The 27,370-nt window shown below is 40.9% G+C and overlaps 1 protein-coding gene and 1 long non-coding RNA gene across 2 annotated transcripts; one reads left to right on the forward strand and one right to left on the reverse strand.

Annotated features, from left to right (window-relative positions):
* The first annotated feature begins 458 nt into the window (after positions 1–458).
* LOC121929704 lies at positions 459–4,760 on the forward strand. Its single transcript, XR_006103728.1, has 4 exons — positions 459–675; positions 1,539–1,667; positions 3,328–3,435; positions 4,624–4,760. It is a non-coding gene; the product is annotated as an uncharacterized LOC121929704 (long non-coding RNA).
* LOC121929703 (cytosolic non-specific dipeptidase-like) lies at positions 3,157–27,221 on the reverse strand. The gene is given in 11 exon segments (XM_042465543.1): positions 3,157–3,186; positions 4,610–4,774; positions 5,713–5,859; positions 5,861–5,874; positions 9,057–9,141; positions 9,652–9,852; positions 11,154–11,242; positions 15,927–16,089; positions 18,712–18,855; positions 21,215–21,307; positions 27,045–27,221. Coding segments are annotated over 11 exon segments (1,215 nt in total). The 5' UTR covers positions 27,144–27,221; the 3' UTR covers positions 3,157–3,171.
* Positions 27,222–27,370: the final 149 nt, after the last annotated feature.

Genomic DNA, 27,370 nt, shown 5'->3' on the forward strand with positions numbered 1-27,370 from the left:
AAAAATAGTCAAAAACATGCTTCTCTTATTGATAAGACTCTTGGGCTGATGATAATCTTCAGTTTGGGATTTATCCTGTGCAAAATTTGCATGTGATATATTACTACATATTGTATTATGGTATCAGAGAGATATTTGTCTTCTGTTTCTGATACTTTCATTGTATAATCTTCTGAGGAGTTTTAGGGTTGCTTGGAACACAGCGTGAAAACAGAATTTCTTGACTAATGATTCAGAGCTGTATGGAAAAGTAAGGTGCCTTGAACTTAAGAAAACATGTTTGTGGCTAAATGCATGCCTTTTAGATCACACAAAAGATGCTTTCTTGGTTTAAACTAAAAATGCATTAGCTGTCCTGATAGAAGTATGAATAATAGATACAAATAATATTTGTGGATATCCTTTCAATTAGTTAGTGTATAATACTAGAACCATCTATCTTCTTTTTGGTGCAGAAAAGACATAGAACTTACTGGCTATTTCCGAACCGAACTGGCACTGAAACTTTTGCAGTATTTACGAGTAACAGATGCTCCACACTTCTATGGCTTACCTTCTTTGGAAAGAACATTAAGAGGGATGGTTCATGTCACTGCACTCCCAGGCTGGAGTTCATACTCAGTTACAATGGAGTCATTCACAATTTGTAAAAAATACTTAGCAGGACTTCTTGAAGTACGTGAGTTGCATACTAACTTTAATGTAATTGGGAAACAAAACACTGTGGGTAGGATCTGTTAATTTAACAGCCCCTTTGCATGTAGTATTCTGCTTTGAAACAAGGTCTGTACTCCAGTATCATATTTTGCTACCAGGATCACTGCTAGGATTTTTGTCAGAGTAGCAGTGGTGGAATCTTGGTCTCTCTCTCTCTCTCTCTCTCTCTCTCTCTGTGTGTGTGTGTGTGATAGAAATGCCAGGAAGAGCATGCATTTGCTCATATCTTTCCTTACAGAGTTTCTTATGTATAACTATCAACAAGAAAAATGTTGTAGCAACTTCAGGTTGTGTTTCTCTTTCATAGGCTTTTAAATTATTAAGCTAAGTCTAAATGTTTACAGTACATATCCCAACGGTGATATGATTAATGAATTTCTACATATTATATAAATTGATTGATTAATTATGTGTGTATTGATTATATATTCATTATATAAAATTACTTACGGAAGCATATTGCTGCATATAATGAATTAAGGCAGAGAAAGCAAATGATTTTATATTTAAAAATAGCTTTCTACTGTATTCTGTTACTGAAGTTTCAAGGCAAGAAGCAGTTTCAGTTTTCTCATATGAAGTATGGGGAACTGAGTATACCTGTACTAACCATATAGGGTGTACTCCCTCATAAACAGTATTATGGTGTATTTGCTAAAGCCTGTATATTTCTTCCTGGCAACCATATGTGTAGTAAAGAATGTGTTTTTTTTGCAGGAGTCAGCAGCTCAGACCTGCACTTTGCTTTACAGGTATCAAGGTATTAATTGAAACAAAACTGTCATGTCATTTTTCTGTTGTTTTATCCACCCTCATTCCAGGTCATCTCATCTTTTTATGTTGAATGGGGAGGAAATGCCATGTCTTTCATGGGGAAAGGTGTCACAAAGAGTGCCATCCTTTGTTTGCTTCACTTGTCCCATGAAATGATGGCTCAGGCCCCAAATCTGGTAAGAGAAATAAAAAATAGCTCTAATCTCAGTTATCGTGTAGTTACAAATTATTCTATTTAGGTATCATGTTTTTGCACTGTGTTTCTTCTTGACAGACATTTTGAATTGTTTATGGGGTCCTTGGTAAACTGTTTGAGGAACACTGGGTAATGTTAGCGTAAGAATTGCTATCAGTATCTGTTTAGTCACTTAAAAAGAGCTAATCTTTCCATAGAGCAAAATTTGAACAGTTTGTAGATTTGAATCACATGCTGCAGTAGCAGCTAACTGAAGATTACTAGCGTTTTAATATAATTTCTCTCGATCAGGTTTCTCTCTCTCTCTCTCACACACACACACACACATATATATATATGAATATGAATGATGTTTATTTCCATTGGATCTAATTGGCTGGCAGTTCCCCTCTGCCTTCTTTTTAAATAAGGCTATTAAGCAGTTTGTTTCTTGATGTGTATGGTTTACTATTCTTTGCCTGCTGTTCCAACCAGAATGGAAGTTAAAAACCATGTAACATAGAAACTGATTGTAGAGAACTTGATGTGTCTGGAGGTCTACCTCAGCCCTTTGGGAAATAAAAGTCTAGATTAAAATTTAGTCTAGGACAGAATAATGTGGTGGTGTTTCCGCTACTGGGAGAGCTATTTCCTTGTGCCACAGTACTGTATTATAAGTGAGCAAATGTTAGGAGAAATAAAATAATAGGAGAAAAATTGGAAATGTGGCTCTGTGATTTAAGAATAGCAGCAACCCCCTTTCCACACCCCCAAAATGTTTCCAGCAATTCCTGAAGATAAACTCTTCCATTGGGCCACACCTCAGGAATATTTGACCCTTCTCCAAATAGACTTTGGCATTCATACTGTAGAGAAAGGTGTCATGTCATAAAACAGCTGTATGAGGCCCTTGAGATGGTCCAGACTTTTTATTTTCTAGGTTTTTAAAAAAATGCATTTCAATATCATGAAAAGGTATATCCATACTAATTTGACCAACAAACACTTCCAGCCATAGCAAAGTCTTGACATTCATATGGCTTGAAAATCTGGCTTAAACTTCAGATATATTGATTTCATAGAAAAAGTCTGCATTGCAAGGGACAGATATTGAGGTGACTGGGTTTTTTTAAAAAAATAATAAAAACCCTGCATTAATGTCATTTTCTGATCATATCTATTTTTGCCTTTTCTTTATGCTCTCACAGAGAATTTGTTCCTCATTACTACTCTAGATGCAACATTTTTAAAATTTAATGTTGGAATTGGCGTATACATTGTATTGATAGAATGAGAAAGTTTGAAGGGGCCACAACAATAGCCATCTATACTAATCTCCTGCCATGCAGGAATATTCTAAAGCACCTCTTGAAAGATGCCTATCCAATCTCTGTTTGAAGACCTCAAAAGAAGGAGAGTCCATCACCTTCCATTGTTGGAATAGTTCTTGCAGTGAAGTTCTTCCTTTATATAGAATCTCTTTTCTTGTAATTTGAATGCATTGACTAATGTTGTAATCTCTGGAACAGCAGAAAATAAGATCACTTCATTTTCTACATGACATTCCTTCAGAATATATCATGTAATATTATATGAATGATTCATATAGTGAATAGAATATGAAAATTCAGCATTAAAAACACTGATTTTTTTTTTTTTAGGACTGGGTATCTCTATGGTTCTTGCCATATGATGGCAGGGAAGAGCAGTCTCTTTCTCGACAAGGCTTGGCTTGGTTAATTCCATTATGGGTAGATAGAGACCCGGAGGTCAGTGAAATCTTTTGGAATTATTTGTTTGTAATTTTAACACTAAACATTTGATGTTGCGGAATCAGCACTTGAATCCTGTTGATAGGAGGCAGTGCTGATAGGAGTAAGAAGCTATGGCCATGTTTTTACACTACTGGCAGCACTTGAAGAAGTGATGTATTGGAGAAATGAACTTCTTGGAGTTGGAAGATTTTTTCAGCCCCTCTTGCCTCCACTTCATCATTCTAGGAAGAAGTGCAGCCATTAGTGTAATTCACCAACAAGATGCTGGTTGACATCTCCAGACTTACACTATGTAGGATGTCTTGGCAAGGCTTTTGCCCTAAGAGGTGGCCTAAAAATGTTTGATTAAAAAACCCCCACATATTTTAGCAAACAATGCATTAAATGCATGTAAGTATATTTTAAGAATGAGGAGGCACTGAAATAAAATCCTACCATGTTTATAGACCAGACCAATGCAACGATATTAAAAAAAATTCAAAACTTACAAGACAGTTAAACCAGTAAATGTATCAGGAATGGAGGTGTCCATATCACAGCCCAGAACCTTCACAACTCTTCTCCACTCATAGGGTTAACAGCACTAATTCATGTGCATTTGTCCCCCTGCTGATCCCTTCTCTAACTGCTTCATGTGCATTCTCCCCATTTTAAAGGTTACTTTAAAAAACTAGACAAAACAGAAATGGACTTTCAGCCACTTTAAATATTGTATGGAGGAGGCAGTACTTCACATGCTGCATCCTAGGTAGGAATTATTCTCTCCCATGGTCTGAAGCTGCCCACCCTAAAGTTAAAAGATTAGGCTACAAATGATGTTGAAGACCTTTACCTATGATCCCGAGGCTGTGGGCAGTCAGAGTGGACAGTACTGAGCTAGATGCAGGATTTAATACAAGGCAGTTCCCTAAGTTTTTAGAAACAAACAGTATATTTGCTATATCAGATCCATTTTCATTTTTAAGACTATATACATACAGGTTTGTGTTTCCTTCTCACCTCCTTCCATTTCTATTTCTATTTAAAACTATGTTTTTAAAAGTTGCTGTATTCCTGGTTTGACCCATCTGAGGCTGGCCTAAAGCTTGGGTTCTGTCTCTTCAAGAGAAGGCTAACTAATTCCTGCTGAGCTGCCTTATCTTTCTCACTTTCCTTCCATGACACATACCTGTTTGGTTACAGCTTCTGGAGTCATGTCTGATACCAATCTGATTGAAAATTTTCCAATCACTTTCCGAGGAATCACTGTTTTGGCACCTGACCCAGAGAAAGCACCTTCTATCCCATGGAGTGATAAGGAGGGATATCGCCACCTATGCATCAAGATGTCTTTCTATAAAGGAAATTAAAAAGAGAGAGATGAATGGCTTCTCAAGTCAGTCCTAAGTCTCCAGTCAGAATGATTATATGTCAAATTATAAACTTATTGGGTTGTATTCAATTGTGTCATCCCACCAAGACAAAGGGAGTTAATTCAGGGGGGCTATAGGCTACATGCTGTCCATCCTGGTTCCTGCTATTGCTACTGATTCCAAAAAATCCTGTCACAAAAGGCTATTGGACAACTCACCATGACTTCATTGGACTTAATATTGTATGCCCTAACTGAGTTGACTTTCTGCTATAGACTGCAGTAGTACTAGGCAAATAATGCTACATCTTCCCCCTTTCCCCCCCATAAGTATAATGTTGGATACATAGGGCCAACTTGGAGACTGGAAAACATGTAACCCATTGAATTTGCAATCCTGTGTATTCAGGTCAACCTACATTAATCTAGGAAGGTAACAGGTTTGCTTATTGTAATTTATTATTTCTGATCAACTGTCTATTAGAGCTGTCCATTACAATAGTCATTACAGATGATAAACCATCATTTCAAACCTTGTTTGCTCTACATAAAATGAATTGTTTCATTCATTGATCTGAGATTAGCGTCACTTCTGACTCACCTAAAGCAAGTCCCCCTGAATTCAATGGGACTTTCTCCAAAGTAAGCATTCTGATCAGTTAGCAAAATAAATAAGAGGATTTTTGGAAGGGGGAGGGCAATGGTTTCAGAAAACCATTTCCCCCAAAATTAATGGAAATTCCATGTCGTTGGTCAAAACAATGTTGTTTTCCAGTTATACTATCCCCTGAGCAACACAAATAATCCTTTACAAATGGTAATCAGAATGCCAAACATATGTTGTTTCATTTCTGTGTCAGTACAGAAGAAGTACGCCACTAAAAGACCTGGACTCTAAGGATGAAAGAGACCCAACACACCTTTGTCTCATGCAGCAGCTGTGTGGCTCCTACATCTTTTGCATACTCTGCCAAATCGAAGTCAATCCTGTCATAAAGATGATGCTCCTCATCTGTGACAGCAGCCACTGCATCATTAATGCCAGGAATGAGGATTTTTCCTTTTTTTATCCACTAAGGATGCTATAAGATGAAGTAATACACTGTTAAGAGGCAGCAAACTAGCCAGAAACATTCAAATACATACTGCTGATACTCCCAGACATCTCCTTTGGGTGATATGGTGCTACAAATTGTACTGCAATGGCAACCCAGGTGGTGATGGTGGGAGGGTGATGATGAATTAGGACAAGTGGGGCACCCTAGATAGCATTGGCATCTGCCCATCAAGTGCCGGCTACAGATGCATAGTGTATCCTGTTTTTCAAGCAGTTTTAGTACCCTCAGCAACTTTAAAATAAACATAAGTCAAAGTACACATAGTTTTACTGCTGATCTTTTCTTTGGCTAGCTGCACTAAAAATTAAGTCATCTGTTTTACAGCCAATTCATTCAGAAGGGGTTATTTTGGCCAAACTAGACTAAGCACAATAGTAATAGTCACTGAAAACTGTACTGTTACTGAAAGTGGGGGCTTCAGGCTGCAGGCAACCTCCAAGTAGTCTTTGTGGCTCTCCATAGACTTCCTGCACCATACATTTTCTAGCCAAAAAAAGGGAGGGAGGTGAATTACCTCTTCTGCAAACCACCAGGAGTGGCAGTTCACTTTTTAAATATATATATCAGCCCACACTTCTGGCATGTGTTTGTGTTTGAAAAACATATATCCAGACCCTTTCATACTATACAATCTCATTACTTTGACTGCCAGGATTCCATCCTATGATATCCTGTGGTTTGTAGTTTGGGGATGTACTAGAATGACTGAGAATTCAAACTGTCCCTCCTTAAACTGCCAGTGTGGTGTCATGGTTTGGGAACTAGAATACAACTCTGGAGACCACGGTTCGAATCCCTACTTGGACAAGGAAATCTCCTGGGTGACTTGGGCAAATCACATTATTTCAGCCTCAGAGGAAGGCAAAGGCAAACCAGAACAAATCTTGCCAAGAAAACCCAGTGACAGGTTCATCTTAGGGTTTCCAGAAGTCAGAAATTACTTGAAGGGACACAACTACAAAACTACAGAGCCCAGGATTCCACAGGATGGAACCATGGCCATTAAAGTGGAATGATAGCACTACAATGGTGTAGTGTGAACAAGCCCCTGATTTTCAAACAAAAGTGACTTTCAAGTCACCTCAGGATTTTTTCTAATGTATTTCTATGCATTTTGACAGTGCTTTTAGCCCCTGGAATATCTCATTGGCAAAATATTGGCCTGCAAGAAATGGCACAGGTACCTACTCCTGCTCTACTGTGTACTTCTTACGTTGCATATACTGTTGAGATCCAGCTATAGTATCAGTGGGAGAATAACAATTCTGATTAACCTTCCCCACTTTAAAAAATAAAGATAAAACCAGCTCTGTCAAGCATTCATCATACAGCAATGAAAATCTACCCTTTTGCACCATGATCTTCTGCAGGTTCATAAGTGATGACCACCCATAAGCCTTTTACTGTAACTGCTTGTTCATGAGATTCAGCTGTGCATAGTTCATTCTTTCAACACATTGTTTGGTGTCACTCAATCACTTCTAGTTATTAATTTCCAGAAGGTGATAATTTACTGCCACTAGTACAGTCCAAAGTTTCCTTCTCACAGACAATCTTCTGGGTGTACATGATTTTAGAGATTTCCCTAGTCAAACTATTTTAAAAAAAACAGGGACCTTTCTTCTTCTTTTTTCAAAGCAAAGAAACATTTGGTGCAACTATAAGCCACATCCATTTTTCCTACAGGTGAGATTTAGGACTGAACCATATAGCTAAAGTGATGCTTAAGTGAGAAAGCAACTGTGTAACTGTGGTATGTGTTGGACATACCAACAACATACCTTTCAGAAGACCTACAGTGGGAGTGAGGTGGGCGATGAAGCAGTTGCACAATTCTACCAGCACATGAACCCGCACAACCTCTGGCAATGAAGCAAAATATTAGGGGCAGTTTCACACTACAAAGTTATAGCACTATGATTCCATTTTATTCCATCCTATAGAATCCTGGGATTTGCAGTTCAGAATTCTCAGCCAGAGTGTTGTAGTGCCTCCCCAAGCTACAAAGCCCAAGATTCAACAGGATGGAACTGTGGTAGTTAAAAGACAATCATTGTGCCATAATTATGTAGTGTGAAAGGGATCTACATAAGGAATGAAAATGCCTATATACTATAGTATGGAACTGCATTGTGAAGCAGACTTTCTCCCATTTGTTCTTCTGCCCAAGCGGCTGCTACCAACTCATGACCTTACTGCTTATGGTGTGGGGGGAAATACCACTGTATTTTTTAACACATATAGGTTTTATTTGTTAAAATATTTACATGTCAGGCCTATACCTGAAGATCTCACTCAATCAACTGTTTTTTTATAAAGAGGAGTTCTTTGGCTTTCAGTTATTTCTTTAATGTTTCTAAAGTGTTCTTCTGAACTACACATTGCCTGGGGGTGTGCATGGGTCAAGAGGCAATAAATAAATATCTTGAACAGATAGATAAATAAACTTTACAGAATTATAACAAAGTTTAACCCAATTCAGTTGAGCAAAATGAAAAAGGGGACAAAATTCAGCAACCCAAGACATTAGAACCAACCTATGGTTACTAGGCCCTAAAAGCTCAGCAGAAGCGATGTCAATGGAGACACCAGCCCAAGGGGAGGGCTACAGCAAGAAAATTGTATTTTTGCTGCCACTGCAAGCAGCAAAGTAGGAAAGCATAACCACAGGCAAAGGGAGAGCTTGCCAGGCCCAGTTAGGGAAAGTATATGCATTTATCTATCCCCTTTTGCATGTACAAGCTGGACTTCTGTTTTGAATGACTACTTTGCTGCCAGTGAGATTTGAGTAGAAACTTGAGGCCAAATAGTTAGTATAATCTAAAGTTACATTCAGAATAAACCTAAAGAACATTAAATCAACAGTTTAGATTAATCTCTTTCACCTGTGCATGTCACCTAGACCCAAAATAGCTATGATAACCTCTGTCCTACAGACAGATCTTTGCCCTCTCATTAAGATTCTAACTGGTTTGTCAATTGTTAACCTTGTTATTATCATAAGCTTTCAAGCTTGGGCCAAGTGGCGTGGGGGGAGGAAGGGGACTTAAAGGACTTTGATCTAAGTATAGATTACTACTTGTAATTCAGTATCTGTAAGGTTCCCATTACTATTTAAAACCACAAGCAGAAAGGGTAGGCCTTACCCATCAAAGCAATGAGGTCTGTCATAGCCTCATGCACTGAGCCACCATATACTCCAGAGTGAAGATCTTTATCACAGCATTCCACCTTTAAGGCAAAAACAAGCAATTAAAAGCATGCTGCATTAATAGTCACAAACCATGGTTACCACCAATGTATTCTACCACATCACTCTCAGTATCAAAGTTAAGTGGGTAGTTAAAAAAGGTACAAATCTCTGTAAACTGATCAGTGGAATTTATGTTTCGTAACGTCTACTTCTTTCTCCCACTTTTTTCCTTATGCTCAAAAGTTGACTTTTTAAAGAAAAAATATGTTTATGTAAAATTCCAAGTACACTGGATCCGTTCCGGACCTCCCCGCATAAGGCGAAAAACATGCCTGCTCTAGCCCCATTCAATATAATGGGGCTTGTGCTCGCGGTGCAGAAGAGCGTGTGCGCCATGGCCACGCACACCATTTATTCTTTTGTTGCACAGCTTCAGCATAATCTGAAAGCCACGTATAGTGCACCCGCATATGGTGTGGGCGCACTGTATTGTTTCAGTTCTTGCCCTGGCTTCTTCAACAGTAAGACTTTACTTTTTGGCTTGTTACCTCTATGAAGTAATAGCAGATGCCCCTGAGACCATAGGTGATGCAGGGTTTCTTCTTCCCTAGCCAGTAATTATCAGAGATGCAAACGTAGTCTACATCTTTGAAGAAAGTATCTTTCTGTGCAAAAATCAAATCATCCAAGCCTTCAGAGCCAGACTCCTCCATACCTTCTAGGCAAAACTTGACATTAACCGGAATTTCCTATAGGGACAGAAAAGAAAACAATTAACACAAAGACATGGCAGCAAGTGTTTTTCTCTACTTAAAAGGTATGTCATTTCTCAGGTCTAAACCTCTCAGTGGCCATTCCCTCAACAATATGTAAACAGATGCTTTGGCACCTGTATCTGCTTAACTTTTTCATCCCTCCCCATATTCTTCTTGTTTTGTCTCATCTTTTAAAATAAAAACATGTGGGCAGAACTATCCCTCTTTTTGTAAATCTTTCTACAGAAATGAGGAAATGTTAGATATTTCTGTTTAATAATAAAAGGTAGTGTTTGTCTATTTGAAACTTGGCATTCATATGCTCCACAGGTTTAATAGGTTTTAGTTAATGTAAATCTAACTGGAGTGTAATGTAAATCTAACTGAAGTACCATTTGGAGTCACTAAGGCCTGTTACAGACTGCCAAAATAAAGCTGCTTCGGGTCTCTTTGGAGGTATGCTGTTTAAATGATGCATGCATCCTAAGTATCCGGAAGCTGCACCAAAGCCACACTCCAGTGCTTAGGAATGGAGTGTGGCTTTGGCGTGACCTCCAGAATCTTAGGACACATGCATCATTTAAATAGCATACCTTCAAAGAGACCCGAAGCAGCTTTATTTTGGCAGTCTGTAACAGGCCTAGGTTGCAGATTTCCCTAACCATAACAGAAAGTCAACACTGATGTATTTTTATTCAGTCTTTTTTGGCAGTTCCATTTGGACCAGAGGCATAGCAGAAGAAACAAGCTGGGGATGAACTTTCTCTGAAGGATCCCCAAACCCTTAACAACACTAAAGATGGGGGGGGGGGACTTTCTACCATCAAGTAAAGTGAGCAGGAGGAACTGAACAAATGAGCACTGGGTTGGAGGAAGCAAAAGACAAGTGACAAAGAAAGAGTGTAAGGCAGAGGAGGGAAGAAGAAGACTACAGGGAAAGAAAAATCACAAGATGGGGTGGAAACTAAAGGGTTTCTAAACCACAATTAATAATGCCAACAATTAAAGCAAGAAGGTGAAAAGTACATTCAAACTATTTGTGCTGAGTACTTAATGATGTCCTACTGAAGCCATAGAGAGCAGAACATCTCCGATAAAAAGCATACAGTGATAGCAAAGCACAAAAGCTGCCCTTCAGCAGACAGCAAACAATGTCAGCTCTCTTTGGTCTGATTTCAAATTCAGCAGGTTTAATTTTATCTTTACTGATAATTGTAGCAGCTTGATCAAAGGCCAAGAGTTTATTTTTTATTTTTTTACCAGCAAAGCATGTTTAATGGAATGAACAATTATACCTGATTGGTTTGTTGATAAGCCTCAAGTGCATTCAGCCAGGCAAGAACTGGGCCTTTGTCATCAGTTGACCCCCGGCCATACAGTTTCCCTAAAGCAAAGACAAATAACAGAGTGACAGAAGCAGCGATGACAACCACTGGAATAAAACCTTAATCTTGTTATCCAAAGCTATTGTTCTTTCACAATTTCTGTGTCTCAACATATTTATCACAATTTTATTTATTGCTTAAATCTGATCTCCTGAAATCTCAGTCACAACAATCCCAGGATGGACACTAGTTGCACCCAACCATATTTGGCCCATAATGACTGCAGCAGCATCAAATGGCTATTTTCATGTCGAACTGAGCTGCCAGAGATTACTGGCTACAGACAAGTTTTGAAATCCTCTTCAAATACAATACTTGCCAATTAAGTTCTCAGCTTTGACTCACAAAACATTCATGCAATCCAGTCATGAGCATACCTTTCCATGCTGCCCCTTGAATAACTCAAATATAGCATCATATAAGTTAGGGCCAGGGAAGTTGTGGCCCTCCAGGAGCTTTCTTTCACACTACACAATTATATCACTATGATTGCACTTTAACTGTGTTGGTTCCATCCTGTAGAATCCTTGGATCTGCCATTTAGGGATGGATATTTTTAATTCTTTGCTAGAGAGATCTTGTTCGTCTGACCAGACGAAGATCCAGGATTCCACAGGTTCGCACATAAGGCAGTTGAAGTGGAATCATAGTGCTATAACTATGTAAATGTGAAAAGAGTCACAGGTGGTGTTGGGTTTCACTACCCACCAGCACAATTAATGGCAAGGTATGATGGGAGCAGTAGTTCATCAACAGTGAACAAGTCAAAGGCCATTTTGAAGTAAGACCTTTTAAGGAATCTGAGGCTTTGTGCCAGTTCCTTACGATCACTACCATATCCTCTCACCATGAATTTATACAGCTCCCAGGGACAACTACAGGACTAACAAAGACTGTCTATAAACCACATGGTTGGCCCCCACCTCCAGTCTCAGGCCTGTTGTAGAGAAAAGGTGATTCAGCTGAAACACTCTATGTTTAAGATGTATGGTTGCATATACTACATGTGTTTTCCCTTTAACAGCAGAAGACCCCAGTAAAAGAGGGGATCCGTGGGCTGCAGCTGCAAAAAAGAGGCTTCTCACACTGTTATTTGTCCCAGAGGGAAGCTGCCATTGGTGCCTGGGGCCAACACCCAAGGCTAGGGGGACTTCATCCTGGGGCCACCAGTGAGTGGTGCAGGAAAGGGGTTAAAGTCTTCCTCTGACTTGGCCTCTCAGAACTACTATTCTTAACAAGAAACATAGGGAGGCTGAATGCCATCAGATACTCAGCACATCCACTGTCCTATTCCTCCACTATTTCTCTTACTTTGCAGCATGACTATCTGCTGTCTGGACATGTCCCAAATCAGGCTAGCTGCTATCCAGACATGCCCTAAATCTGGAGTATTCTCTGATTTCCAAGCCAGTTCAAGCATGGTGTACAGCTGGCACTTATTCATGAACCATTGCACAAGCCAAGCTGAACAAATTATCTCAGTTGTGCATTCTGGTTTAACAGGCTAAGGATCCACAGCCTCACATTGGTGTTCAAATATTGCATAAATTGCAGCTGAAGGCCCAGCTTAACATTTTTCCAAGAGCATAACACCAAGCCTGGGCTTTGGCTTTCTAGCCACCAATCTTGCTTGCACATGTGAGCACACCCAAGTTAAGTTAGATGTGCAGTGCTATGTTTACACTGAGCAACAGTCAGCAGCTGTACATTTGAAATCAGGCAGGGATAAGGGAATGAACTTGTAGCTCAAACTTGCTAATTAGCTTACTTGCTGTTCAACGCTATGATCTTTGGAATAGCGGTATATAAATAAAACATATTATTATTATTATTATTATTATTATTATTATTATTGGCTTCCCTAGTTCACTTTTCAATCTTAAGAGCCCTGTGTTTTATAGGGGGACTGTTTGCTTTGTTTAAAGAACTCTGGCTGGCAAGCAGTAAGATGCTATAGTAGCCATAATGACAGCCTATGTTACTTTAGTCATCAACTTTTGGATCAAACTCAGAAGGTTATCTATTACTATAATAACGGATGAAACACAAAGTAATTTCCATTATGGGATAGCCTGAGACAGCACAAAAATGCAAGGGTATTTTTAGGACTTTGCCTTTATTGAAACAAACATTGTCAATTTTAAAAAATTGAACATAACAGCAGAATGTTGCATGGACTTTCCCTCTGCAGAACATGTGGCAGTTAACTCTGCCTTGTGGACAACATTAAGTGGGAAACATATTTATGTCATGCCCTAGACATCCTAAACCCACACCCACACACCCCTTAAGCAACATGCACACCTGCCTCAGAGCTGGTGTTAGATTTCCCTTCCCCTGATTTAAAGGATAAGGAAGGAAACTGTCATGAACTACTGCCTCATCTATGCGGCCACAACAGAACACATAGTCCATTGTCTCACTCAGCATTTAATCACAGCACACTACCACTATCACCACTAGATAAACCCAATCTAGCTAGAGTGGTGTGTCCTACAGACCACATGTAACCCCTTCAATTGCTTTTTAGCCCTCCCCACTTTTTTGAAAAATAGATTCCCTCCCCCTAAAAATGCCCTTTACCCCACTTACTATGGGCATGGGGGAGACAATTTTATCATGTTTTCTCCCCTTGCTTCTTTGAGTTATTTTTTTTTTAAGTTAAAAAAATGGGACTATATGCAACCCTCCAAGATCTATGGGGACAATGTAACCCCCATAGCAAGAACAAGTACATTTCTATACTGCTTATCAATGCACTCAAGCACTCCCTAAGCGGCTTATAATATGTGTAAGCTAATTGCCCCCAACAAGATGGGTACTCATTTTAATGGACTTGGAAGAATGCCAGGTTGAGTCAATCCTGAGCCCTTGGCTGGTATTGAACTCACAACCTTGTGGTTTAGTGAGTGGCTGCAGTACAGGCATTTAACCACTGTGCCATCAGGGCTCTTCCCTAGACCTTGGCAGCTGTCCATCCCCATCTCATATCTATGTGGAGTTCACTAGAGGAATTGGAAGTGATAGAAACTCTATGGAAACGGCACTTTGTGTGTCTTGTCTCAACTGTTTTACACATAAAGGAAATCCTCTGCAAGAGGGCATCAGTAAATTACACCCCCTACAATCCTAAAAAGGACCTCATACCCTTCAAGCTCCCAACATCATATATAGTGGGCCCTCAGTATCTGTGGGGATCTGTTCTAGTCTCCCCCGCAGATACCAAAATCCGTGTATGCTCAATTCTCATAGCACTCAATGGAGAGGGCAATGGCACGTTGCTCCCTCCCCCTCCCCAATGCCAGCCTCGCTGTTTTCACTGTGACAGGCAGTAGGGGGGTACCTGTTCTTCCTTCTCTTCCCCTTTTCTCTTCCTCTTCTTCCCGTCGCCGCTGCTGCAAGTCTTCCTCCTCCTGCCCCCCCTCCCTCACCTTCTCCGTCTTCCTCTTCCCCCTCCATTGTGCTGTCGTCGCTCATCCTTCTTTTTCTTCCTCCTCTTCTCTGCACTTCCTCCTCCTCTTCCTTCTTCCTCCTTCTCCTCTTCCCCACATCCTCTACTTTCTCCGCCTCCTCTTACCCCCCCCTCTGTTGCCCTGCCACCTTTATTTCCTTCTCCTCCTCCTCATCCCTGCCACTTCCTCCTCCTCCTCCTCTGCCAACGCCACCCCCCCCCCGTGGGCTTGCCATCCACATACGTTCAAATCTACGGGTGTCAAGTCTGTGTATACGGACGGCGGACTATACAATTTATTCCCATCAGTGTGGGTGCCAAGACAGAACACCCTGCATAGATAAGCAAAGGAAGGGGGCAATCACACTACAAAAGGCTACTGCTTCATATTCTTCCTCTTTTAGCATATACAATTATTGTGTCTTGTCTGAACTATATTGCACTAAAACACTTCCTTCCTTCATGTTTGAGCAGCATGTAGACCCCACTACCAACATAGGTTAGCTTTGGTAATATTTTAGGGTCTACTGTTTGATATTGCTTTCATATCTCCTGGGAGAAAGAGGAGCATGCACAGGAGATTTATACATCTTGTGGCTTTATACAACGGCAAATACACACTGCAGAAATAATCCATCTTGAGACCGCTTTAACTGCTCTGGTTCTGTGCTTGGGAATTCTGGGAACTGTAGTTTGTTGTGGCACCAGAGCTCTCTGACAGAAAAGGCTAAATGTCTCACAAAACTACACTTCTCACAATTTCCTAGCATTGAGCCAGAAAAGTTAAAGTGGTCTCAAGCAGAAATATTTCTGCAGTGTTTTGACCGTATATTGCTAAAATACATTTACAAAGGACTGAGCCCCTATTGAACTGACTATGAAACTTATATCCAAATGGAGACGCATAGGATAGCATCATAATCTTGCTTACATTCAAGTATTCTGAAATCAACAACCTGCCCATTGTAAATATATAGTTGTGAATTGTGGTGCAAGGCAACAGCAATTATTTCACTAGATCAGATAGCAAAAGAGGAGACATTAAGGACGCAGCACATGGAGTTAACAGAAAGAGCTGCAAAATTTAAAACAGAGCCAATAGCTGTTGATCAGATGCTTAATCGAAAGAGAAACAAAATAACTTAAAGGCAGCCTCTCATAAGACCGCCTCAGACATTTTATCTCTCATGTCAGATATGTAAAGACACAAGCCAAGAATCTGCACAACATACCATCTCGTTCAACCAAAGTGAAAGGTTCGCTATCCCAGCCATCTTCTAGTGCTGCAGGCTGGACATCCAAATGCCCATAGACACAGACGGTTTTCTTGCGAGGATCTGACCCGAGTTTGCCCAGAATAATTGGAGGCAGAGGAATCTCTGAACCGTCAGGCAACTGGAATTTAAAATACTAGATGTCAATGGCAAGATTCTTTGGGGACCTTTTCTGCAGGTACAATCAATGTTATTACAAAATCCAAGACAAAGCTCTACATCGTGTAGAAAAAGACGAGTTATCTTGAGCCAGAACAAAAGTCTATTTAGCACAGAGTTTTCTTCAAATCATGGCCAACCAGATGCTTATGCAAAATCCACAGCAGGTCATGAGTGCAGCAAAACTCTCATGCTAAAGTTTCCCAGCAGAGAGCCTCCACAATCACTGGGGTTAAGGGTGCAGGATCTCTGTAAAAGTGGAAAAACTGCAAATAAAAAAACCCACTATTTTTTTCTTTTACTAGAAAAAATGTCTCTCTAGGAACCTCCAGGTACCGCTAGAACAGTTTGACTTGTTTGATTCTTGGACTGAAACGCTCTTTTCCTAGGATGACTCAATACAAGTACTTTCTGGCAAAACTATATCTTTGAAAATTTACGGTCAAACTAAGCATGGCAAATGCAAAGACACATTGACCACAACAACTAGACTGGTCCTGAATACCAAGGTCAGACTTTTGATGTGACTACATCTCAACCTGTAGAAATCAGAATAATCTAAAATATATTTAGAAAAAAGAGAATGGCCTCTTGTTTGATGAAGATCAAGCATCTCAAGTGTCTTCAGTTTTATTATGTGTCATTAGCATCTGGCATTTTAATCATGATGCAATAATTTTCAAATATCAATAGCAGACTAAGATCAAAGCTTGGAAAAAATACTTTTTGTGATGGCTGAAGGATTCTGGGACTTGAAACAAAAAATAACTTGTAGAAACACAGGCAGCTGAGGCTAAGTATTGTTTCATGTAGCTTAATATTGAGAGAGGGAGAAATTAAACCTTTAGTGTTCATGAAAGGAGTCTGTTAGTAGATCAAACACAGCAGTTTAGATAGATGTAGCACCAAGCAGAGTGTGGCATGCACGACTGAAGTTGACTGGCTATCAGGCAGTTAATTCAATTTTCTAAGAGACTCTATCAACCTTAAAGAGTTAATTTCTCCCTACAATTTTCAATGGGACTCTCCATGGTTTTAGACAGGATTATTTCCTAGTCCTAGTTAGAAAGTGTCAGCATTGTCCCATCCAAGTACTTACCACTGCTTAGCTTCCAAAATCACATAAGATTTAGTGTTCAATGTAGCATGTTGCCTCACTCCAAACTCTGGCTGAGACAAGAGCAGATCTTTGCTGACTACATTTAGAGAATGCTTTCCCAGCCAAAAGGCCAACTACAAGCAAAGACTAAGCCAGCCCTCGAAGCAAAATACAACAGCCCACACAGCAAAACAGGCTTAACTTGATACCAGTTACTTTGAAAATGGGGCTTTGAAGAGAAGAGGATAGATTTTAGATTGCCTAGCAAGCAAAAGTCTCAAGAAGCAGAATGATTTGACTTCTTAAGATGTGTTCACCCTCCAGTTCTGAAAAGAATAGTTGGGGGTTTTATGCTGCAGCAACATCCAGGCCAATGCTATTCAAAGTGGTGGTCCATGGACCTGTGAAAGCTTGCGAACTGTTGGCTGCTGGGCCATGGAAAATTGCCAGGAAAAAAAGTAACAAGTTCTAACCAATGGGCACAAATATGGTACTGGTCCCTGGCACAATGGAAAAAAGCCCCCCCCCCCCCCGCCCCGGATACTAGTGCTTAAGAAGTACTGACCTAGCCAACAGTGTGCTAGATGTGTCTAGATAAACTTTTTGCCCCCAGAGCTACATGCCAGTGGCTAAGTGGATAAATATATGCTGGTAGTGAATGTGAACAAGACTGACATCTCCATTTACACCCTCTCCATCTATCCCCGCCCATATCCTCCTCATTTCTGCACCCTCAAACAACCACAGATACACAGCTTTCCTTCTCCCTTTCTCATCACACCCTTTTCCCAACAAGAAAGACAGACAAAAGCAAACCCCCACCACTCCCTCTCAAACAGTGGCATGCGATCCATATGGTTGGGGGGTATTTATATCAATCTAACTCCTCTCTATGCAGAGATCCTGTTTACATCTTTGGTCCCCACTGCCAACAGAACAGGCATCTCCCTAGAGCCAATGAGTTTGGAGTGCATATTTAAATGGAGATAATGGCATATTTTTATCTCTACACTTCTGGAAAAAAAAAACCAAGAGCTTCATGGGGTAATTCTGCTTTAGTTATTCTATCTTGGAACAGGAGATCTCTTTGACCTTGCTGTTTGCTTACCTAGCTTCTAAATGGTGGCGCACATCTTCAACCAAGAATGCGGAATACATTGCCTTTCAAATCTTATTAGATTACAATTCTCATCATCTACACCATTCAGTATGATGGGCTGTGTTTTAGAATTGCAGTCTTAACAGTTAAACTGCCCTTAATAGTACAACTGATTGTGCCAGGAATATCGTTCATCCTTCACCATTATGTTGCCATTTTAAAGTTCTAAGTCCTAAGTTTACAGAAGAACAATTGTCTGCAAGTACTAAAAAGCAGAGAAAATGTTTTCAACCGAATGAATACAGTTTAAAACATACACCTCTCTGGGATGCTAGGATTATCTTTCTGCTGCTCTGACTCTACCTGAAAAATGCACATCTTCCTACCTTCTGTTTCCCAAGGTCCATCAGCTCCGCTGTACCACCCAGTCGTTCAATGTCCTTGGCAGCAACTTCAATCATGCGTCTGATTTCTCCTCTTTTCTCTGGCCATGCTGATACACTCTGGATTGCCACCCATTCTGCCAGACGCTATACATAAACAGATTAGGAGAAAAGGCAAAGGGAAGGGTGAGGAAGTGTAACAATACAACATGTACTGGGCTGCATCAAAGCAATAGTCCCCAAAACCTTTGCCTTCCTTTCTCATGAGCTTCAGTGATCCGGTGAGCTCCAGATGCTTTGGATTTCAATCCCCAGCAACCCCAGATACACATCCAATAATTACTGGGAGGTGAAGTCTAAAACATTGGCAAAGCACAAAGCTGGAGATGGCAATTTTACAGCAGAAAGATCAATGATTTTTGAGTCATCTTGAATTGTAGAACAACAGAATTTTAAAACACTCTGGCACTCGTGTATCAGTGTGTAGTGGTCTCAGTTTCAGCATAGGTTAAGGAAAGGAGGGGATGGGGAAGTTCCAGTCCATGGAACAAATCCCGACCATGGCATTTCCTCATCCAGTCCACTGAGATACCCTCAAGCCCCAACCACTTTCCAAGCACTAGTCTCACTTTTTTTGTTCAAGGATGGGAAGCATGCAGACCTCCAAATGTTGTTGGACTGCAACTCCCAGCAGTCCTAGTCAATATAGTAAATGGTGAGAAATACTAGGAGCTGCACTCCAAACACATGTGGTACATGCATGATTCCTACCCATGCTTCCACACTTTAAATGAAATAGGGATCCTTGCAATAACTGCCCTTTATGTGTCACAGGTATAAGCTGACTGATGGGAGGACCTGTTCCTTCAAGGGTCTGCTGGACCCTTGCTATCCACCATCTCAATATGGAGGACAAATGGTGGCTGAAGTGGGTGAGTGACTTAGCTAGCAGCTGCAGAAGCTCCTTGTGTGACAGCCAAGTCCTTTTCTCCAAGGAATGAGGATCCTGGAATTCTCTCTATCTTACATAGAGAAAGGTAAAATTGGGCCCGCTTTTCCCCAAGTAAATCTTCCTGGAAGATTTTAGCTATCCTGGTACTGTATCTTCAGATTCAGAGTCCTTTGCTTCCACTATGTACAGGCCCTCTCCATCCAATATTCTTTGCACACCACACTACATGGCAAGTTGTTGTTATGTGCCTACAAGCCATTTCCTATTTATGGTGACTAAAGCAAACCTACCACAGGGTGTTCTTGGAAGATTTGTTCAGTGGTTTCTTTTCCCTTCCTCTGAGGCTGAAAGAGTGTTACTTGCCCAAGTTCACCCAGTGGATTTCTATGTCCAAGCAGGGATTTGAAGCATGATCTCTAGAATCTTGGTTGAATGCTCAAACTAATACCATGCTGACTCTCACAAGGGTAATTACCATCACAAAACTAGAAGTTATGAAGAATATACTTCTCGCCATTTCAAATATGCCTTGTGGTGATAGCTAGACATAGGCATAACTAGTTTCTGTTCCTCCTGCCAAATGATCCCCCAACTAAGGAAATGCCACTTTCAAAAACAGCTCTTTGCAGAAAGAAAACTACAAAAGCCCTTCATGCATTTTATTGTTTGCTTCTGATGGTTCACACGATGAAATGATGCTCTGTGCCAAACAAAATAAACATTCCTACCCACACACAGAAAACTAGTCTCCAGGAAACATACAATGAACCTATATCTGCTAATTTTCTAGGTGCAGGGATATCTGTTGTTGATGTTGTGATTCATTTTGGTAGGGAGACTTATTTGGTCATGGAACTTGCACTTCCATAAGAGTAGTACGAATCCCAAAATCTTCACAGAAACAGAGTACATTTTCCCATAACCCCGGTATCACCTGTGCATGTTCTACTACTGGCAGGGATTTCCATCTTGATGTACAGGGAAAGCAGTTACAAGAAATGTTCCAACACTGTCCCTGAGCATACTGCTACAAAATTCATCCAGGAAATTTAGTCTTTCAATTTCTTTGGTTAATAATCTCAAGGTTAAGATTCATGCAGATGTAAATTTGAATCTTTACCATGCTGTGCAGGCTTTTAAGAGCTGAAATCTCAAATACCATGGGGGTCAAAAAAGAAAACTCTCTCCTGTTTTACAGGTGGTGAATCATACAGCAGATGGTCTATAGCACAGAAGCATGAGACCCAACAGCCCTCCCTAGCCACTCGCAGAACTAAGCATCTAAACAACTAATTCTATCCAGTCTATCCCCAGCCAGCAATTCAATTCCAAATAACTAGTTATGGAGTTCCTGAACTGTTGTGCACCTGCTCCAGGGAAGGTCCATGGAAGAAGGGTCCCAAGAGATATAGGTTAGTAAGATGGTAAAATCATTACCCCCAGTACATTCTCAGACTTCATACGTTTTCTGGCCTCAGCTGAACATGCATATCTAAGCTTTCCTGTCACTAAATGAGAAGCTAGGTTTTAATTCTCTTAAAAGAGTTTACTTACTTTAACATACAGGTCTTGGTGTTTATCGATATACTCAAAAAGGGTTTCAAGAACAGATGACATTTTCTGATCTGAACGGTGTGGCTGAAAAATCTAAAATGTAAAAAGAAAAAAGATTTACTATTTGATTTATTTTTATCCCAATGATATACATATTTATATATCTTCTCCCAATCAAGGAACTCAAGATTTAGACTTCAGAGCCTTCAGCAGACTATAGCCTTAGCTGAGTAGGCTATTCCTTTATACTGAAGTGCCCTTTGCTTTCAACACAAATTCTGAATCCAGAAATGAATCTGTCTGATTCAAAGAAGGGCTCCTCCAAAAGCAGACCAAAACTAGATTTTGCTTCTGAAAATTTGTTAGCAATTTGAATTTGGAGATACGGACCATTTGACACAAAAAATGATCAATTTTCCAAGCTCTCTATTTAAGAAAAACATTACAATGGGGCGAGAGAACAAAGAGAAGGATGTATTTTTGTGACTTACAGCTTTATAGCTAATCAGCCAAAGGCTTTAGCATGGCTCTCTAAGTACAGGACTGTGTGGGAGGAATACTGTAGCAATGTAGTACAGGACAGTTTTACTAGCCAGAATTCTAATAGCAGAAGTATTCAATGTTTTGTTGAGCTCTGTACAACCTGGGAAGACATGCTTGGAAAATGCTCAATTTTTGTTATTCTAGAAGAACATCAATATTTAAATGTTTTGTTTTGTTTGTCAAATGGTCCACGTAAAAAACAGGGATTAAGCTTGTGTGTGTGTGTGTGTACCCCTAGCCTGTACAGCAAGGAAAGACAAAATCCATCCCTCCAGTTGTTGTTGGTCTGCAGCTCCCAGGCTTCTTCACCATTAGTTATGCTGGCTAGGGCTGCTGAAGGTTGCAGTGGTACAACATCTGGAAAGCTGTAGTTTGCCCACTACTTACTACTGTAAAGGCTGATCCTAGATCTGTTTTTCTGAAATTTGGTAGGTTTGATTCCTCTCAGGCAAGAATCGCTGTAGCTTTTACCATATTATAACAAGAAATAAAACAAAGCACAAGCAGTTCAAAAAAAGAAAATCAAAGTTTATAGGTATGCAGAACCAGATGGCAGGGAGGGGACCATCTTTGACTGAAATTTGGGATGTTAATCCTCTAACGATCAGGTTGCATCCAAACTGAGACCCAAAATCAAACTTGTGATGCACACTTCTACTTTTTAATTCATTCTGTTTGCTTTTCCTAAAAACTACAGAGATGCAACTTAAAAGTCATGAAGCCTTGATAAATGAGACAGCTCAAAGTGATTCATTCTACTAGTCACATGATGATAGGCGTAAGCAGAGTATGGAAAGCTGTGTCAGCTGTCCTACTTTCAAATGTTTACTGCTCTGCAGTTTTAGCGGAGGTTACTCTTGGGACATGCATTGTTAAGAATCACATCTTACATATACCCTGCCTATATCGTAGTTTCCTTCACAGGCTGCACTGTGCTTGTAGTGGAAGTAAAATACAAGTGGAAGGAAAGGACCATGATAGTAGAGCTATTTGCAAGGAGAAGGAGTTTACTCAAGAATATAATTCTGCTTCTGAGACTTTTCTGTTGGTCCTGATGTGGGGAACATGTGGCCCTCCAGATGTTGTCAGACTTTAACAGGAGCCTTTGCCAGAACAGACAATGGTGAGGATGGTGACAGTTGTGTCCAGCATCTGGAGGGCCCTCTCTGCTGTCTTTTTCCACTAAATTGAATGTACATAGTTCTTCCGCAATCATTTTTTCTGTTCAGCATTAAGCCTGCCTTTGCACTTTTTTCTTTAACCTTCCATAATCATTGTTCCAAGTCTGTGATGTTTTTGACTAGTAATATTCTGTCATTTACATATCTTATTGATGTTCATTCCTCCTATCTTTATTCCTCCTCCTTCTGAGTCCAAGCCTGCTCTTCATATGAATATCCTTGTTAAAGTAATTCTTATCAGGGGCCCAAAAAGTATCAAACCTGTCCCTCCCCAGGATGTTCTGAAAACTGGGAGAACTGAATGTAGACCAGACACTCATCAGCCACGTTCTACTGGGATTTCTTGCAGCTTTCACAAATATTCTGAGCTCCCATGATTTTACAGCTCTAGCAACATTTTAAATTCCAGTTATTCAGGAATCCTGAAACCATGTCTCACATTTCAGATTTAAACTACTAGTTATTCTAGTCTTTAATGAAAGCTTCTTCAAGCTAGTCTGCTGCAATCACATAACTCTTCAGCATTTTATGATGTAAGGGAGGAGTGGGAGTCATACAGCCCTCCAGATGTTGTTGACTGCAAGTCCCAGCATCTCCAACCAGGAGAGATGATGATGAAGAAAGTTGGAAGTCACAGTCTAACAACATCTGAGGAGTTTTGCATGATTGCAATCTTGAAGTGAGGGCATGAGGGTTACAAACAAGATACATATAGCATAATACTATAGGCAAGTGATTTAATAAAATAGTCTCTCAGTTTGAATGGGATTTACTCCCAGATAAGCCATGGAAACCCAATGGTTGACCTTGGGTAAGTCACACACTCTTAGCCTCAGAGGATGGCAATACAAAACCCCTCTGAAGAAACTTGCCTTAAAAAAAAATCCACCGTAGGCTTGCTTTAGGGTTGCTATAAGTCAAAAACAACTTGAAGGCACATAACAACAAAGTAAGTATACAGTTGTTTTTCAGGATAGCATTTACCAGAAGCTGTACCTCTTAGGTAGAAAACGTTTGGCCAATATGTTGCAGGAAACTGATGAAAATCCAAATTCAAATAATCAATGAGTCATGAAATGTACAGGGAGACCTTGGGCCAGTGACTTGCCCTGTTTAGGCATTAGTGCATGATCTAAAACAATATGAAATCAGGGGAAATCCAAGGCCAATTCCTTCCTCCACAGTTACTTTTCTCCCATGCAAAACAATGCCTCTGAACAGAAAATCACCTGTTCATATGGAGACTCTCCACATAAGCAAGAGCTGAGACAGTCTCCACACAAACTGCAACTTCTTGTCTTCAGACTTGTTGGAGGAAAGTGTTGATGGAGGTGGATGGAGCCTGGCATTGCCTGCTTGAATGTTGCTTCCAATTGGCTAAGTAACACATAAACAGGCTACTCTCTTTCAGCCTGACCAAAGACAGGATTCTTGAGATCATAAAGTAGGGAAGAGAAGAGCCAATGATACCCACTTGAACTCATTGAAGAAAGGCAGAAAATAACCAATAATAATAATAATAATACTCAGGTCTGAGCATTGGACTAGGATGCTGGAGAACAGGGTTCGAATCCCTGTTCAGGCACGGTAACCCACTAGGTGACCTTAGGTAAGTCGCATTCTCTCAGCCTGAGAAGATGTCAAAGGAAAACTCTCTCTGAGCAAATTTTGCTGAGAAAATGATAAGATAGGTTTGACTTAGGGTTGCCATAAGTCAGAAATGACTTGAACAACAAATTATGTTCCTATTTGTTCATCCCTTTGAAACTTTAAGTCCCATTATTTGATAATCCTAGATTCCAAGATTCTTGGATTCCTTGATTTCTGTACAGAATCTGAATCACTGATGCTCTGAAACTCTATATAGTCAGTCATACCTGGCAATGCGAAACATAGAGGCATTATTATTACTGTATTAGTTACTGATACAGGCAAAACATCAGGAATAAATTCTTCCAGAACATGGCCACATAGCTCGAAAAACCAACAAAAAACTATGGATGCCGGCCGTGAAAGCTTTCAACTCCACATTATTATTATTATTATTATTATTATTATTATTATTTGCATGTCACACTAATGATGCTATTTTCTCCTGCTGAAAAGACAAAATAGTTTACAGAGGAAAAATATTCAAACAACTTGTAAGGCAGGCTAGACAATAGTTCTCAAAACTTGGTCCCAGAATTGCTGTTGGATGGGGTTTCTGGGAGCTGAAGTCCTAACTTTTGGGGAAGTTGAGGAGCACTGGGCCTTTACAAACTTTTACACAAGAAACCCACTATCTGATCACTTGCGCCAGCACTGACAAAACCAGCCAAATGCTAAAGATCTGTTATAGTCATAAGGGAAGAAATCATTTGGGGAAGGGACAGAATTGCAACAAAAGGTGAAAGCAAAAGTGCATTAAAACTGGAAACAAGAAGAAAGAGAATTGAAACTGGAAGCAGGCAGAGGGGATGGAAAGTTACAAGAAACAGGCTGGCATAGGGATCAGAAGTAATTACTGTAAAGGTATGAATGACAACTCCCAAATTCAGAAAGGTCAGTTCTCAAATACAAATTGAAAGCAAAACTCCCAATAAAAGGTGAACTGCGCAGAGATAAGCGCTCCTGAAGCAGCAGGTTTCTGGATTTAGTAAATTCCTGTTTTCTTTTCTTTGCAATGCAATATATTTATTTGTTACATGTACCCCCTGTATTTCCTCCAATGAGTTCAATGCAGAATGCATAGCCCCCCTTCTTCTCATCTGATCCTCACAACAACATTGTTGGGTAGGCCAGGCTGAGAGAGAGAAAGAGAAAATAATGACACACATACATGAGTTTCATGAATCAATGGGGACTGAAACTGACTCCTCTTAGAGTGCATCTTCACTATAGTAATAATGCATTTTGTCATCACTGTGACAGCCATGGCTCCGTCCTATAGATTCCTGTGATCTGTAGTTTGGTGAGGCACCAGCATTATGGCAGAGGAAGCTGAAGACCTTGTAAAACTACTCATCCTAGGATTCAGTAGCATGGAGCTTTAAGTAATGCCAAACTGCATTATTTCTGCAGTGCAGATGCACCTCTAGTCTTGTGGAGAAAGGCAGGGATTATTTTTATAAAGGGATGATTTAACTCATTGCATCACTCAAGAGCCACTTCCATCCTCTAACCCAGCGGTCCCCAAACTGTGCTCTTTAAGGGACTTTGGACTTCAGCTCCCAGAATCCCAGACTATTGGCCAACCTGGCTGAGGCTTCTGGGAGCTGAAGTCCAAAATCTTTTAAAGGGCACAGCATGGGGACCACTGCGTCATTACAATACACTGGCTGAAATATTTGTTTTCAAGGAGGACACTTGATTCTTTGGGGTTCTTTCAGTGCAGTCTTGCATAGCTCTTCTGTGCCTGCCTCTGGTTTTTAGCAGTGGACATTCATCCCCCTTTCAGAACTTGCCATGGTGACATCCGCACTGCAGAAATAATCCAATTTAACTGCCATGGTTCAATGCCATGGGAGTCTGGGAATTGTAGTTTGTTGTGGCAATCATCAGAGCTCTCTGGCAGAGAAGGCTAAATGTCTCCCAAAATGACAGCCCCCAGATTTCCCAAACCAGATCATTTCTGCAGTGTGGATGCGGCCCAGAAAAGGGAACAACAGAGGAGAGCTTTCTCCTGCAGCATCCCAGCCTCTCCAACGCCAGTCCTCCATTCTGGGGTGCCTGGTCCTCCATGGCAGTGAGGACCATCTGGTCACCCTCTCCAATTTGGCTTTTGCTCTTCTACCCAGGGTGACCAGAGGTCCTCCTTTTCCCAGACAAGTCCTATATTCCTAGCTTCTGTCCAGGAAGAATCCCAAAATGCCCTCCAATTTGAGCCTAAGAGACATGCTCTGGCATTTCCAGGAGTGGTTTGAGCTTTTCTGTGGGGCCCAGCAGGGTGACCAGGCGCGTCCTCCATTTCCCGGACGGGTCCTCCATCCCAAGAGGGACCTCAGAGTGTCCTCCAACTTGAGCAGGGAGCCTAGCTTGACATTTCCAGGGAGGGATGTCTCTTGAGGCTCCCTGAGGGGCCCTGTCCTCCCTCCTCCTTCCAAGGAGGCCTAGCAGGGACTCACCCTCCGGGCGGGGGCTGCCCTCCACCTCCGGCCTCCTCCTCGGAAGCTGCTGCTGCTGCGGCGGAGGAAGGAGCGGGAGAGGATGAGGGCCGCCGCCATGGCTGCCTAGGCCCAGGCCTTTGGAGGACGAGGCCCCGGGATTATGAGGCGGCAGAGCAAATCCCCCAGGCTCCTCCTCGCCATCTGGGCACCAGGGAAAGCCCTGGGCAAGCCTCCTCCCCTCTGGGCACACTAGGACCCAGCGCCCTCCTTTTCCCGGACGCCTTCTCTGGGGGTCCTACATTTCCAGGGCGAAGGGGGAAAAGAGAGGACTGAGGCCCAAAGCA

This window comes from Sceloporus undulatus, chromosome 4 (assembly GCF_019175285.1).
Source record: "Sceloporus undulatus isolate JIND9_A2432 ecotype Alabama chromosome 4, SceUnd_v1.1, whole genome shotgun sequence".
Classification (NCBI taxonomy): Eukaryota; Metazoa; Chordata; class Lepidosauria; order Squamata; family Phrynosomatidae; genus Sceloporus; species Sceloporus undulatus.